This window comes from Hemicordylus capensis, chromosome 3, assembly GCF_027244095.1.
Source record: "Hemicordylus capensis ecotype Gifberg chromosome 3, rHemCap1.1.pri, whole genome shotgun sequence".
In the NCBI taxonomy this organism is placed as follows: domain Eukaryota; kingdom Metazoa; phylum Chordata; class Lepidosauria; order Squamata; family Cordylidae; genus Hemicordylus; species Hemicordylus capensis.
Genome location: NC_069659.1, coordinates 133,819,432 through 133,836,537, shown reverse-complemented (window position 1 = coordinate 133,836,537; position 17,106 = coordinate 133,819,432). Strand labels below are relative to the sequence as shown.

General features: G+C 44.7%; 1 protein-coding gene across 4 annotated transcripts in view; it reads left to right on the top strand.

Annotated features, from left to right (window-relative positions):
* TBC1D8 (TBC1 domain family member 8) overlaps nucleotides 1-17,106 on the top strand; it is a 104,760-nt gene that overhangs the window by 59,377 nt on the left and 28,277 nt on the right. For all 4 annotated transcript variants that reach the window (XM_053309769.1, XM_053309765.1, XM_053309768.1 and 1 more), the window contains 2 exons: nucleotides 2,014-2,254; nucleotides 14,464-14,671. In XM_053309769.1, coding sequence (XP_053165744.1) covers nucleotides 2,124-2,254; nucleotides 14,464-14,671 — 339 coding nt within the window. In that variant the 5' untranslated portion in view covers nucleotides 2,014-2,123. The remainder of the gene's footprint in view (nucleotides 1-2,013; nucleotides 2,255-14,463; nucleotides 14,672-17,106) is intronic.

The window sequence follows — 17,106 nt, the reverse complement described above, 5'->3', positions numbered from 1 at the left end:
AACTCAATGTGCAGCAGCTATGAAAAAGGCTAATTTCCATGCTTGGAATCATTAGGAAGGGGATTGAAAATAAAACTGCTAATATTATAATGCCCTTATACAAAACTATATTGCAGCCACATTTGGAGTACTGTGTACAGTTCTGGTCACCATAAGAAGGACATTGTAGAACTATAAAAGTTTAGAAAAAAAAGACTGAGAGGAGACATGTTAGAGGTCTATAAAATCATACATAGTATGGAGAAAGTTGATAGAAATTTTTCTTCCTCTTGCATAACACTAGAACCAAGGATCATCCCATGAAACTGATTGCCAAGAAATTTAGGACTGGCAAAAGGAAGTACTTTTTCACACAATGCATATTCAGTGTATGGAATTCTCTGCCACAAGATGTGGTGACAGACAACAGCCTGGATGGCTTTAAGAGGGGTTTAGATAAATTCATGGAAGACAGGTCTATCAATGGCTACTAGTCGGAGGGCTATAGACCACCTCCACCCTCAGATGCATGATGCTTCTCAATAGCATTTGCAGGGGAGCAACTGCACGAAAGAGGGCATGCCCTCAGCTCTTGCCTGTGGGCTTCTCAGAGGCATCTGATGGGCCACTGTGTGAAATCAGATGTTGAACTGGATAGGCCTTGGGCCTGATCCAGCAGAGCTTTTGTTATATTCTTAAGAGGTGGCTGGCCCGTTGCCTTTCACTACTAGAGGCAAAAGCCATGTGCTTCAACCAGAGGCAGCACTGACATCACCCCATCCTCCTCCCTGATCATGCCCTGTACTTCAACCAGCCGAAATGCTGCACTTCTTTCTCCTGCATTGACCTCACCTTGGGCGTGCTCTGCCCTTGCTGCTGTTTACAGCTCCAGCTCATGCCACTGACTGGCCTTTCTTCATTGTTGGTGGTCATTCTGTCTTCTGCTATATCTAGAGCACCAAACACAGAATATCACAATATTAATAAGATCATTTTTGGAATAATCTTGGTTTTCCTTAATAGCCAGCTAAGCAGCTGTGGTTATGGAGAGAGCAGCTGGCTCTCTGCCTGAACAATACAGTGGAAGTAATATAAGACCTTTTTAGTATACACATGTGTGTGTGTTTACTTACACAGAGTCAACCAATAAGGAACTCTCTGGTTACACTCTCTGGCTTAAAATATTTCTAATGTTTCCTACCTTGACCCTTTGCATATAAGACAAGCAAAGAATCCAAATAAATGCTATTAGGTCTAGCTTACTATCTGCAACTCTTGTGTTTTTTCCTGACCCTGAGCCCAAAACTAGCCTCAACTAAATTGTTTATTCAGCCTTCTGAAACTTATTCTTAATCCGGAAGGGAATTCTAGCATTCTTTTTTAGATTCTTTGAGCACTTAAAATGTACTAAGTAAATTTTAAACAGTTTTAAAACTAAACTGTATTAATAACTCAACAAGTGAGAGAATGGTTCAATTCCCCACCTCTCTGACATTGTCAAATGTTAGTTCAGACTCTTTCCCTTAAAGAGCTGCATGTTCAGTCACCATTTATGTACAGCTTACCTGAAGTCGTATTGTTTTTACTAACCCTTAGAATCACACCAATCACAAAAAAGAACTATACAGTGGTCCCTCGACTTACGAAGCACTCGACATCCGAAGATTTCGACATACGAACGACAAAAAATACCGGAAGTCGTTGCCGGTTTAGATGCGGCTTCCTCGACCTACGAATTTTTAGATGCGGTTTCCTCGACTTACGAGTGTTCCGAACCTCCGTGGATGCGCTTTTCGACTTACGAAAATTCCGACCTACGAACGTGCGTTCGGATCGGATTATCTTCGTAAGTCGAGGGACCACTGTACACATTTTTGCTTTGTTTATATCACTGTGGTTGCAGTCTTATACATAATTGAACTATGGCTTACTTCCAAGTAAACAGGCAGAGGATCCAGCTATGTGTATGTGAGAAAGTATGGCTTTTGTTGTTTGTGTACTGGAATAAACCTTTTTGTCTTTCTGAAATGACAGTAAAACTTATCATTCCCTGGGTTGATGTCCAGAAGCTAGAAAGAGCCCCCAATATCTTTGTGACTGACATTATTCGCATCACGACTCAAAGTAAAGAACGTGATTTTTCCATGTTCCTTAATATTGATGAGGCATTCAAGATAATGGAACAGTTGGCAGATGTAACTCTCCGAAGGCTATTGGATAATGAGACCTTTGAACTGGATCCAGGTCTGCAAAATCCTACTCAGATCACCAAGAGGTAAATAGTAAAAATGCATTCGTTTATTGAAGAGGAACTAACATTAAGTAGCACCCACTTTTTCCCCCCAGTGCTGTCTTTCACCAGTTTGATGAAGACTAAATAAAGAACAAATATCTGGAAAAGGATAGGGAACCAAAGACAAAAATAGTTTTTGAATTATTATTATTACATTTATATCCCACTCTTCCTCCAAGGAGCCCAGAGCAGTGTACTACATACTTGAGCTTCTCTTTCACAACAACCCTGTGAAGTAGGTTAGTTTGAGAGAGAAGTGACTGGCCCAGAGTCACCCAGCTAGTTTCATGGCTGAATGGGGATTTGAACTCGGGTCTCCCCGGTCCTAGTCCAGCACTCTAACCACTACACCACGCTGGCTGTCATTACAGAATAAGTTCTGTGACCTTTGTTCTAACAAATTATTCAAAATAATTGGGTTTTTCTTTAATGGGTAAAATAAAGGGCTCTTAATTTACACAAGATCTATACTAAGTAAAGCCTGTTGTACAACTTACACTTTATTTCCTGAAAGAAAACAATTTTGTCTTTTTGTAGTTATTTAATGTCTTGCCTTGCTGAAAGGAAAGTGATGGTGGGTTTCCTGACTTTGAACAAGCACACTGGCAGCTTCCTAATTTTGAACAAGCATGCTGGACCAATTTATGATGTACTGTGGAACAGTGGCAAGCCTTGAGCTCATATGCGCCTTCCTCTCCCTTTCACTTCCTTTGCATGCAAGGAACTTGAAATTAGAAACTTCTGCTTCTAGTTTGTGGCCTCGAGCTCCCCCCTCTCTCTTCTTTCATGCACAAGAGGAGCAAATTAGAAACTTTTGCTTCTGCTTTGTGGCAACCAAAGGGAAGATTCTATCTCCTCTCCTTGAGCAAAGGGAGGAGGGAGCATATGAGCCCAAGGCTTGCTGCTTGTGATTTGTTGAACTGAGCCATTATGTCATTGTTTTTGTCCTTCATTTCATCATTAATAATTTTCAGGCCACAAAAATATGTGAGTTAAGTAGTCAAAGTAGTTGGCTGCCATATTTGTTTAATGGAGCAACTGAGGCTGGGTAGAGCAAGCAAGAGTGCTTGTTCATGCCTACTGAGTGAATAAATTGCTGTGTGGCATTTGAATGCAGGCCTTCCACATCCAAGGCCATTGCATTTTCTCTGAGTTTTAGTTGTTTTGAATATTTGTTACTCAAGAAGAATTTGAACAGTCTGCCCAGTTAGATCACTGAGGGTGGTAATAATGCTCCACACTTTCAGTACTGCCTGTGTGTGTATGTCTTGAAAGAGGAACATGCTTGGATGAGCTTTATCCAGTTGACTTTTGGCTTAGGTACTTTGTACTTCAAATTCTTGATTTAAAGTATTCTTTGTATTCACTGAATGTGTCCAAGGTGCTGCTTTTGCTTAGCAATTCAAATCTGTTCACTCCAGCTGAAATGGCTGCCTACATTTGGCAAGAGGAACTGAGCCATCTTCCCATAGGCACATGTAAGGTAATTACTGTTGAAAACTCCTGGTCCTGAGACTCTAGGCTGCCTTTATGCCCCCTAGAGCCACGCAAGAAGCCACCAGTAGTTTTGTCCCGGTCAGTATCTTTGTGTGGCTCAGCTGTGCTACTGTGAGGAAAGAACAATGCTGGCACAACAGCATCAAGAGTTTGGGGTCACAGGATTACTGCAGAGGAACAGGATGGAAGTGCTCTTGTTCTGGGCCTGGGATCCTTCAGAGCCCGGCACTGGGTGTACCACTACTATACTTAAAAAAAAAAAAAAAAAAGATCTTTATTTATGAGAGGAAATTTTACTGTTGTGTAAGAATTCCATACCTTCAAGACATTGAGTGTGTGTGCATCTTGTTTTTGCTCTGCTCCTTCCAGTGGGTACGCCTCCCCCTGCCCCCTGGGCTGGGTTAAAAACCAGTCCGGCAGGGCAGCAGTGTACTTCCCTGCTGCCCCATCCTCTCCTCAGACTGGAAGTGATTAGAAGTAGCACACGGGCTGCTTTCGGTCACTTCCTGTCCAAGGAGAGGACAGGGTGGCAGAGAGGTATGCTGCCACCTCACCAGACCAGTTTTAAAGCGAGTGCCAGCGGGTGGAATGTGGCGGGGGGGGGATGGTTAAGTGCACCCTCCCCCAACCTTAAAGTTATCCACCCCCGACTTTGAACCTTTCGAACTGCCTCATGTTCGAACCTGTTTGGAGGCTCGTAGAAGGGCCTCCTAACAGGTTCGTGCACACCCCTAAAATAAATATTGAAGCATTATATTCTTTTTTATTCAAGTTTATTATATGCAAAAGCTATTTGTGGTTTTATCCTTTGTACTTGGATGCAAGACCTACTTAATATGAGTTTTTGAGAGGGATCTATATAGAATGGCAGCCATTTTCCAGATATGAGTTTTTAAAAGGTATCCTGCTGTTAAATGGACTTTGAATGGCTGTTTTGCTCAGGATGTGTAAAGCATGGCGTGTTTGTATTTTGCAGGTAGTAGTGACTTGTTTGCTACATATGTGATATTGTAAGTAGTTACAGGCTTTCTGGTTTGAGTTGTATCATTGAGTAGTTGTTTTTTTGAGTCATAGATTTGTCTCGATTTTCTGGTTGTCTGTAACTTTTTGAATTTCATATATTGTAGATTGTGCAATGGGCAAGGACATTCCAGTGAGTCCAACCCCTGTATTATATAGAAGATTATGGTTTGGGAATGGAGATGGGCATATCTTTTTCCAAAGCCTTCCTTTGCTCTGAAATTCACTGCACATATATCCAAGTCTTTGCAGAAAGTGCTTAATGTGCTCAAATTAAATCTCAGCTTTGAAAACACAACATCAAGGCCTCAGATAATCAGTAAGATCTACAAAACCTTAATAAATTAGTTCAGAGAACAGTTTTGGTGATCTTTTGCAGAACTGTTTCTCTGAGTCTGTGGGTAATATCTTAAGTTCTGCACAAGCAAAATCCATTTCCTATGCCCCCTCTGCCACCCTCCAGATCCCCAAACCCCCTGAAAAGCCATTTGTGAGGGTTGAGAGACCCCTGGCAGTGGTGATGCAGATATGGTGTGAGTGGCTGCAGGGAACTAGGGAATCACTGACAACTGCACAGAGGCACCATCTATGGTGGAAACTGTTTGGGAAAGGTGCCCCTGCCAGCTTTCCAAGAAATTTCTGCTCCCCCTGCTGCCAGCTGCACAGCATCAAACACTAAGGTCAAGAATTTTTTGACCCAAAAACACAGCTTTTCAAGGGTCTACCAGAAGGGAGGGGACAGGGGAAATAGCTGCGTTTATACTGTTGTGTGAGTGCGACTCAGACGGTTAGTTACCACATGAGTGTTAACAATGGAAGTTTTTTGTTTGGTTTTTAAATCAGTTATCTGGTACTAGCCATCATTTATTTGGATTGATGTCTTGTCCATCGTTAGGATCTCTCAAATATTTTCACACCAATATTTTTCTTAACATGCCTGTGCCTAGTATTGTTGTATTTTGAAGGTCCATCACTTGTTAAGTAATGTACAGTACTGTATGGGTTTGTTCTTAATTTCAAAATTAAAAAGCATTTTAGATTTTAGCAAACATGTCCATATAATTGGGAGAAGTGTTATAATCCCCCCCACCCCTGGTAATCAGCCTAAAGGAGGGCAATTTTTTGCTACCCTTATTTTAAATGTGTACTATATGGATCCATTCAACATGCAGCAATACAATTTAATACAAGGAGACAAGGCATAGCATTCAGGATCCAGTCTATTGCCTTTCCAAATGAAGTGAATGTTATCACTAGCTCATCTCTGTGTTGTCAAAGTGGAAAAACATTTTTCTGCTACATCAATTGAAAGCTTAGTCATAATAGCAAATCATTTCATATCTCATCAGAGTTTATTGTGTTAGGAAACTTGGGTTAATAACAAAACCTTGTCATCTTTTGTATGCAGTTTTCCATTGTTTGTCTTTAACAAAATAGAGAATTTCTGCCTTGGAAAATCTTTCTGAAGAAAACCATCCAGTCCATTTTGTATTTTTCAGTAGTTGTAAAACTTTTGCTTTCTGCTAAGCAGTATGATGCACCAAAATACTATTTTGGTAGGCTGTTTATTAGAGACCAAAAAAGTGCCTCCTAAATTCTTAAACAACTTGATTAGGGCAAGTTCATTCATTTTCTTTTATCAAAGACAGCACAAAAGTCAGAAGGCATTCTTTATGATCTGGATTGTGATCCGTTGTAGCCATAAGGAATGGGTTCTGCGCCTGCACAGGGACCTCGCGGGCTGATTGTCTAGCTCCTCTTGACGCCCCTCCTCTGCCTGCACGTGCTGTGCTGAGACCGTTAAGAGTGGCGGTTGGGGCGTCTCCTCCTCAGTTTCTCTTTGACTGCCTTTGCGATCAAACCTCGTAGCTGTTGCTCCTCGAGAGAAATTTTAGAAAGTATTTGGACTCTTGATTTGAACTTGGATTTGGACTGGATTACGATTTACTCTTGCTGGACAGATTTGTTGAAAGATTGTTTGCCTTTACAACTTGACCTTGGAACGGATATCGGATTGCGTTTGTGTGACGGATTATTGGATTTGGTGACACTGCTTTACCTCCATTACCAACGATCTGGCTATGGAGGGGAAGAAAACTTTTAAAAGATGTGAGAAGTGTCGGGCCAAGCTGCCATTGACAGATCACCATGACGTGTGTTTAATGTGCCTAGGAGAGGAACATAATACCACTGTGTGTAGGGTATGTTGCTCTTTTTCAAAACAGACGAGGCAGAATAGGGTGCTGCGCCTTAGGGCAGCGTTATATGACGAGGCACTCCGCCCGCCGACACCATGGCCAGGCACCTCATCAGGCTCCCCTTCAATGTCAGGGATCCGATCGACCTCGGGCACATCAGGCTCTCCAGAGTCGAATGACCGCGGAACTGCAGAGCAGCAGTCTAAAACCGCGGGGGCGAGTGCTGTGAAATCTTCGGAAGCTGTTTTCAAAAAGCCCAAGGATGTTTCTAAAAAGGGGAAGCACAAACATTGGGAGCGTGCAAAGGGGTTGGAGGCGCAAAGAGCAAGGGCGCACCGTACCCCTTCCCCGGTAACGGCACAAGTTTTTGAAGGTGATTCAGAGGAGTCTATCTCGGCGTCGACCGCTTAGGCATTGGCCATGGCGACGCCGCATTCAACGTCTGCATCGACATCGATGGCTTAGCCACTTCTTTCAATATTGGCATCGACATCGACAGCTCAACCTCCATGGTTGACATTGACAGCACCGTTGCTGTTTTCGACGTCGACATCGACATCGACGTCGAGAACCTTGCCAGACCAGGGCATGATTTATGGCACAACCTCGACATCGACATCAGCCTCAACTACTGCCGCAGCTTTAGGAAGAGCTCCTCATCTGCTCTCTCCGGCAAAGACCCCCTTTCAGTCTCCTTCTACTCCTAGAACACCGGGTTACGGCGTGCAGTAAGGAGGGCAGGGGACAGAACTGCTTGACCTAATGGACTCAGCTTCCAGTACTCCGTCTGGATCAACTTTCCAAGGCTTTTTGAGCACTGACCTCGATGATGAGTGTGATGAGGGAGATCCGGTTCGGCAGCCCGGGACACCTTCCTACTCACCTGCACGTGTTCAGTCGAAAGAAGTTCATCTGCCATCTGCAGTTGAGCCCACTATGGGACTACCTTCTGGACCTCCAACCCACAGTTGTGGATTCCGGCATACGTTACCTGGTGACTATGCAGATTACTTGCGCTGGAAGGCAATGCAACTACCCTGTGCCCGCCCTGTAGAGCAGCCACAGGTTCCTGCTATTCAAGGGCAGGCGGTAGTACCACCTCAACCCCTGCCAGTCATGCAGCTTCAGCCACCAGTCATGCAGCTTCAGCCACCAGTCATGCAGCTTCAGCCACCAGTTGTGCAGCTTCAGCCGCCAGCTGTGCAGCTTCAGCCGCCAGTTGTGCAACACCAACTGTAATCTGTGCCACTTCAGGCACCAGCTGCGCTGCTTCAGCCACCAGCAGAGCCATGTCAGCCTCAAGCCCTGCAACATCTGCCGCCAGCTGTACAACCCCTTGAAAAGCCTGGTGGCAAAAGGAAGCTGAAATCTTCTTCCCCGCCCTCAGAGCCACCTTCCTCCCTGGGGCGGGGGGGGGGGTACGGGACAGCCAGGATGATGATTCTGCGGCAAGCTCCCACTCTGATGACATCAGTAGAAGATCAGACCCTCCCTCTGATGTCCCACCTCGTCTCTCTACCTCACCAACGGAGGAGTTGAAGGCGTATCATACGCTAATAAGGGATATAGCGGAAGCTCTGGGGATGAACCTGAAGTCTCCAGATACAGATGATGTGGATCCAGTGTATAACATGATGGAGAAATCAAAGACCTCACACCCGGTTGCCCTTACTATGATTCCGGCGATTAGTAAGGCAGCAAAGACGACGTGGGAGCAGATGCATGTTACATCTCCGACTTCTAAGCGTTTGGAAAATTTGTACAGAGTTACTGAGGAAGACAATACTTACCTGCTGCGTCACCCAGTTCCCAATTCTTTGGATGTTGACTGTGCCTCAACATCAAAGGGTGGTCGCCGTCATACTACACCTGCGGATAAAGAAGGGAGAAAGATAGACGTCATGGGTAGGAAGATTTATAGCACGGCGAGTCTGGCGATTCGGGTTGCCAATTATGCAGCCTGTATGGCCCGATATAATCATTTGTTGTGGGATGTACTGCTGCAGGATTCAACTTCCATGTCACCGGAGGACTTCCAGTGGAAGTTTAATGAAACCTATGAAAGAACCACGGCAGTGACAAGGCAGCAGTTGAGTGCCTTTAAGCACTTGGCAGAGACAGAATCACGTACGATGGTTACTGCTGTGACCATGCATAGGTATGCCTGGCTTCGCTCCACCACCCTTCAGCCAGATATGAAGGACAGGGTGGAATCTCTGGCATTTTATGGAAAAGGGCTGTTCCATGAAGAGACGGACACGTCCATGGAGTCGTTTAAAAAATCGAAGTATACGGCTCGTACATTTATGGCATCGTCTGGTGCATCAAGGACTACATCAAAGGGCCGCTCTTATTCACGTCAGAGGTCCAACAGATTCCAGGATAGAAAGGACTATAGGAGACAATACCGACCCTATCAACGCCCTAGGGGGTATAACCAGAAAACAAAAGGGAATGCAACACGGCAAAACAAGGAGGCTGCAAAGCAGAGCTTTTGATGGGACGATTCGTCCACAGCACGTTCCGAACATTGGCCTGATTCCAACACAGCCGGCCAGTCTAACCAGGACCCCCACCATCAGTCCTGTGGTTGTCAGAAATACCATCAAACTGGCAAGCCATGCTCAAGCATGGCACAACATAACATCAGACCGGTAGGTTCTAAGGATAGTACAGACGGGGTATGCATTGGAATTTGTGGGAAAGTCTCCTTTTTCGGGGCTGATATACACACCAGCCACGGAAGAACTACAGGAGGAGGTCAAGGTTCTGCTAGAGAAGCAGGCAATTGCTCCAGTGCAGTGGGCGAACAGACTATCGGGTTATTACTCCCGTTATTTCCAGATCCCGAAAAGAGATGGCGGGATCCGGGCTATAATGGACTTGAGGGGTCTCAATTATTACATAGAGAGCAGGAAATTCAGAATGATCACTCTGCAGGCTATCCTGCCCTTATTGGTCCATGGAGTATGGGCAGTGACATTGGACCTGAAGGATGCCTACTTTCATGTAGGCATCCAAGAGAACCACCGCAAATATCTCCGGTTCACGGTGGGGAATCAGATATACCAGTACATGCTTCTCCCGTTTGGTCTATCAACAGCAACAAGTGTTTTTACCAAAGTTATGGCAGTGGTGGTTGCCTACCTGAGGACGCAGGGGGTGATGGTCTACCCGTATTTAGACGATTGGCTCCTGGCTTCTGGGAGATCTTGGTCCAACATATAAAGCAGGTGGTCTGCCTGTTGGAAGACCTTGGGGTCAACATCAATTGGAAAAAGTCGAAGCTCTCCCCAATGAGGTGGGTAGACTTCATTGGTGCGGTGCTGGATTTGGAAAGAAAGAGGGCGTTTTTGCCACAGGAGCTCATTCGCCAGATACACTCACTCATCCAGCAATTTATGGGCACCCTGTGTCAACCTGCGGTGCGGATTCAGAAGCTGCTGGGTCTGATGGCCTCCTGCACTACCACGGTAGAGTACACGCATCTGCACATGCGCACGTTACAGCAATGGTACCTCCGCAACTTCCACCCCAATGTGGAGAGTCAGAACATGCGCCTAACCATGCCACACACAGTCTTGAGCAGTTTACACTGGTGGATGGAGGTGCAGCATCTAACACAGGGGGTGTTGTTCGAAGCATTAACCCCAACCCGTTGGGTGACAACGGATGCATCCTTAACAGGATGGGGGGCGCATTGCATGGACCACTGCATCCAGGGCTCCTGGACACAACCTGAAACTCAGCAACATATCAATTACTTAGAGCTCATGGCAGTGTTTCTGGCCCTGAAGGCGTTCGAGCCGCTTCTCAGAGGAGAGACTGTGCAGCTGCAATTAGACAACACGATGGCAATTGCCTATATCAATCACCGGGGGGGACAGTCTCTCAAACACTGTCTCTGCTCGCCCAGAAGATGTGGGACTGGTGTGTGCAGCATGCTGTTTATCCAATAGCACTCCACATACGGGGGTGGGGGGGTGGACAATTGCCTGGCCGACAGCCTGAGCAGAGTCACCAACTATGAACAGAGGCACGATTGGGAGATAAAGGACATGTATCTCCAGGAAGTATTCAACAGATGGGGGGTCCCCTCAATAGACTTGTTTGCGAAGCGTGCCAACAGAAAGTGTGCCGACTATTGCTCACGTGCGGGCATAGGTCGGGGGTCCCTGGGGGATGCATTTCAACACACCTGGGGTGTGGGTCTCCTATATCTGTTTCCACCGCTGCCTCTTCTGGGTCGAGTGGTAGCACGAATTATTTGGGACAGAGTAGACTGCATTCTACTGACCCCTTGGTGGCCATGCCAACCGTAGTTTGCTCCGCTTCTGCAGTTATTGCAAGGCACCTTCCACAGGTTCCCAAAAAGACAGGACCTGTTACAAAGGGAACAGGGAAGGGTGTTGCATCCCAAAGTTCAGGGCTTGAAAATGACAGCCTGGAGAATCAGGTTATGAAAGATATCTTTCTGAATAGCAGGCGTGAGTCCACTAGGCGTAATTATGCTTGCAAGTGGAAGAGGTATAGAACTTATATGAAAGGAAAGGGGATCAAGCCCTTACATGCCACACCACGTGAGGTTTTGGTTTACTTGACATCACTGAAATTGATGGGGATAGCCAACGTTTCTATCAAGCTGCATTTGGCTGCCATTTCATCCAGACATAAGTGTTGGGATGGCTCAGTTGTATTTTCCCATCCCGAAAGTAAACGTTTCCTAAAGGGCCTTAACAATATGTATCCACCTGTGCGTCAGCCATTGGAACAGTGGAGCTTGCCCTTAGTATTGTCGGCACTTATGGAACATCCCTTTGAACTGCTGGCTACGATACCTATTAGACTGCTATCCTTGAAGGCTGCCTTTCTGGTAGCGAGTGAGCGAGTTGACGGCGCTTCGTGTGGATAAACCGTATACTCAATTCTATCCTCACAAGGTAGTTTTGAGGCTGGATCCGCACTTTCGCACTAAAGTAGTTACTGACTTTCACATAAATCAGGAGATAATTCTGCCTACCTTTTTTCAGGACCCTGAGACTGATTTGGAAAGAGCACTCCACTCATTGGATGTGCGAAGGGCCCTTCTGTATTATTTGGAGCGGACTCATGCCTTCCGAAGGAGTAGGAAACTCTTTATCTCATACAAGGGGAGATGTAAGGGTTGTCCGGTTTTGCGCCAACGTCTTGCGCACTGGATAGTGGAACTAATCTTTCAGGCATATAAATGCCAGGGGGTTGCACCGCCAAGAACAGTGCGGGCACATTCCACTAGGGCTTATGTAGCATCAGCAGCCCACCTGTCAGGCATCAAGATGTCAGATATCTGCATGGCTGCCACATGGTCATCTCAGTAGCCATTTATCAAACATTACGTTATTGATTTGAGAATGGCACGTGAAGCAAATTTCGGAAGGATTGTACTGAAAAGGGTGTTAGCGTAGGCTTTGGGTTGACTGCACCCACCAGAGTGGGGAAGCTTGCTAATCACCCATTCCTTATGGATACAACGGATCACAGTCCAGATAAACAGGTTGCTTACCTGTAACTTATGATCTGGATGTGATCCGTTGTAGCCATAAGTACCCTCCCTGACCACGCCCGCTGCAGTACCAGTTGGGGGAGAAGGGACTATTCAACTTGCAGATTGCCCCTGGAGGCGGTCTGCGAGAAACTGAGGAGGAGACGCCCCAACTGCCACTCTTAACGGTCTCAGCACAGCACGTGCAGGCGGAGGAGGGGCGTCAAGAGGAGCTAGACAATCAGCCCGTGAGGTCCCTGCGCAGGCGCAGAACCCATTCCTTATGGCTGCAACGGATCACATCCAGATCATACGTTACAGGTAAGCAACCTGTTTTTCTTTACCCACACTTTGCATTATTTCAGTTAAAGAGAAGGAAAGTATTGCTTCCATAAGGTGATTGATGTTTTGGAAGGGGAAAATGTGCTGTGAAGAGAAGAGTAAAATTTAACTGACAAAAGTGCCCATAAGATTCATGCTAGTGATGCTGCTGTATGTATGAGTGTGTATGTGGGGTGCGGGGTTAAAACAAAATGTTCGCCTTTTATGGATGAAAGAAGATTGTGGTGATCATTTGGACTGACAACAGTAACCACAGCAGCTAGAATCTGCTGAAGATATGCTAAATGAAATAAATGGCCCTGAGCCATTTCGGAAGGGCGGTATATCAATCAATCCAATCAATCCAATCAATCAATCAATCAATCAAACAAACAAATAAAAATTTGTATAGCCATTTTTCTACTGAGCATTATTTTCCCTTGTTCTTTTATGAAAAAGCATAAAGTAGACAATGTGCTGGTATAGTCTGTAGTTAAATAGTTGACTTTTGCATTAAACTTTAGTGTTACCTGTTTAACGATAGATTATATCAGCAAAATGTCTACTTGACGTTCTTTCATAAAGGAAAAATCTCCCTTGTATTCAAATGTTTGGTTGAAAAACGACTTAGTTTCATGTAAAAAAATGTCCAGCTTTCAGAGTTTCCCCTTAATATCTTTACAGAAGTATATTTTCATCATAGAAGCCTTTCAGCATAAGGGATCAATATACAACTGTTAATACATAAAAGCCACATTTTTAAATGCCAAAAACTTAGCCATTGTATCAAAAGTGGTAATATTTGTTGAATTAATATTTGTATCCCATCTTTCAGGATGAATCCTGACATTTATTAATTTATTTAATACATTTAATAATTACATGTAAACCTCCCTGAGCCATTTTTGGAAGGGTGGTATATAAATAAAATAAATAAATTTATAAACTGCCTAACACCTAGATCTCAAGGCTTAAAACAATAAATAAACTTAAAACAATAAATAAAACTTAATAAAACAATGAACATCATTTTAGAAGCGTAAGATTTTTTAAATAGTTTTAATGAACATTTTAAAATAGCTTTAGCATAAGAGCTGAGAAAACAGGTGTGTCTTAAGTGATGTTTTTAAAGGTAGCCAGAGATGGAGAAACTTTTATACTGACAGGGAGCACATTTCAAAGCCCTGGGGCAGCCACATTGCAGATAACAGACAATTAAAACTATAAATTAATTGGGCAGCATCTGGAGCTTCAGTGTAGTGGCACGCCATCAGGAAAAAATTGTTTACATGAATGAAAATTCCACCTCTGCAAGAGTTTTCATTCACAGAAGAAGCTCCTGTCGACAGTGCACCACTGTGCTGAAAGTCTGGATGCCACCCATTCAATATTATGAAATGTATACAGTGAGTAAAACTGCCTAATATGCTCTTTTGTAAGTAAAAGTTGTTACCTTGTCAATTCAAAACAGAGTTAAAGATTAGATAGCAAGGGCTCTTTTTCGGGGGGGAGGTAATTCTTGCTTTTACTGGGGACTCTCTGTATTGTGATTTTATTTTTAAATGTTGTACAAGGAAGCAACACAAATTGGTGTGTCAGGCTTGAATTAAATGTTGTTCTATTCCTTTGAAAAGGGATCTTGAATCCAGAGCACAGAATGAATACTTCAGAGCTTTCTTCAGGCTGCCAAAGAAGGAAAAGCTGCATGAAGTAATGGACTGTTCACTGTGGACTCCCTTTAGCCGCTGTCACACAGTTGGGAGGATGTATGCGTCAGACAGCTATATCTGTTTTGCTAGCAAAGAAGATGGTTGTTGTAATGTTCTTATTCCACTTGTAGAGGTTAGTCTTTTTTGTTCCTAACTCCTTTCTGTTTGTTTTAAAATCTGTAATTCAAATCACTGCTGATTAAAATGTGGGAAACTCTAATTAAAAGAGAAGTGGGTTTTTTTTATCATCATTCTAAACTGTTTCACAACTCATTCCAAACATTATGCTTTAGGTAATGGTTGGTTCTTATGTGGTACCTCACTATCAGGGTTTGTACATTAAAAAGTAATTGGCTTCTCTCCACTGAGCAATAATAATTGTGAATGTGTAGTTCCACAAAATGCTAGCTATAAATTTAACCACAAAAATTAATGTAAAGGTGCCGTAGAAACTCATAGTGCACACTAGTTATAGACCAGCCATATTCTGGAAAATGTGGAAGAAAAAGGGCCTTTTGGGGGAATTAGTGGCATCCAAGAAAATGAACTTAATGAAAAAGTGTGCTAGATTCCCACCATTTCCTTCTTCCATAATAGTTTCTGAAGAGTGGGGGCCATTTTCTCTTGAGATTTTCTATAGACATTGTCTCTGTTCTTGATCTATGACATGGCTGTACACATTTGAATGTGTCTGTGTACTGACTTGGGGGTGGAGTCACTGTGTGTGTCCTCACTTGCTGACTAAGAGGTTCTCCTCTCTATCTGCATAAGAGACTGTTAGCCTGTTTATTGTTTTCTTAGCCTATGTTTAGTAAGTAACAAATATCAAACCCTTGCTTCTCAATTAAAGTTGACTTCCTGTTCAATTATTTATAAAGGATAAGTAATAATCCTAACCCTAACCTAGGCACCAAGAGCCATGATGCATAGAAATTTAACTGTGGTGCCTAGATTAAGATTTTCAGAGGTAGGATTATGTAATTAAATCTTTATTTGTCTCAGCCAGCTCTGTTTCTTTTCTAAGTATGCGACTTGTAAAGGGGATGAAAAGCAGCACATTTACCCTCCCGCTCTGCAGTGTCCCTCACTAAGTCTAGCAATTTTGTCAGATGCCCATTGTCTGATTCCTAAATTTTGGAGTTGACTCCTAAATCCAAATAAAATGTGTGAAGGGCTGCTTTATGCAATAACATTTTCTGGACAACAGAGGCCATTTTAAAAAATGGCAGCCACACTATTATGTATATTATCCACAGATTAGCGTATCTGCGGTCTGGTAAAAGACACCTGACTGCTGCATAAGTGGGGGGCGGGGGAGGAGAGAGAGAAAAAATGTTTACCTCAGATATCTGCGGGTCGGGGTGGCTGGAAATGAACTCGGAGGTCATATCTGGCAACCATTTTGTCAGTCAGAGCCACAAAATGGCTCCATCTAAGTAAAAAAAGAAAAACCAGCAATACTGGGCTGATTTTTGGCTGATTTGGGGGCATTTTGGGACACATGATGGGGGAAGCAGGTTAAGGGGCTCCCTCCCCCTGCATTCCCCCCTGAAAATTGGCCAATTTTTGGCCAGCTGGAAACCTAACCCTCGCAATCCCATAGCCCCAATGCCGAAATATTTGCAGTTTCCATATCTGCGGCTGCAGCTGGGAATGGAACCCCCGCGAATATTGAGGTTCACCTGTATACAACTTGGTGACCTCAATTTTCAAACTCTCTGTATGTTTTTCACTAAAGAGCACCTAGTTGCCACTTGTTTCCCTCCCCAAATGATCTCCATAATGATTTCTGAAAAATGGCAGCCATTTTCCAACATGGTGGCCATCCTATCTTTAATAATTAATTCCTGTAGAGGGGATGCGTGGGGATGTGGCAATCTCCACTCCCACTGCAGCTGTGACCAATGGCAGGCCCAGAAGGGGTGACATGTGCAAGGGCGGGAGGGAGGAGTGCTTACCAGGGGCCGGTTGGGGCAGCGCGTGCCAGGGGCCGGTTGGGGCAGCGGGTGAGAGGCTGGGAGGCGGGAGGAGGGTGGGCGGGGGGTGGGTGGTGGGAGGAGGATGGGTGGTGGGCGAAGCCCCGCCGCCCTGAGGAGGAGAGCGGCGAGGCAGAGGGTGGCGGTACCACCCTGAGGTGTAGGGTGAGAGGGAGGCGGTAGGATGGGTGGCAGGCGAAGCCCTGCCACTCCTAGGAGGAGGATGGTGAGGCGGAGGGAGGCGGCGGCAGGACAGCCTGGCCCTGGCCCCCCGGGGTGAGACAGAGGTGGCATGGAGAGGGGATGGCTAGGCCCAACTAGAGGCGCAGATGCTCTGCTTTCGGGTCCACTAGTATATAATATAAATTTGGGAACCTCACTTCTCAAATAAAGCACACTGTTTTTCGCAAAGAAACACATGGTTGCCATTAATCCCACACCCCCACCATGCCTTGACAAGTTTTCTGGATGTTTGACTCCTTTAGCTAATATTCCATCCTCCTAATAGACTCTCCCTACTCTATCAATGAATGCTTATGTGTGAAGTGGGAATTCTAAAAAGTGATTACGATCATGGAACTAGGGGTGATGG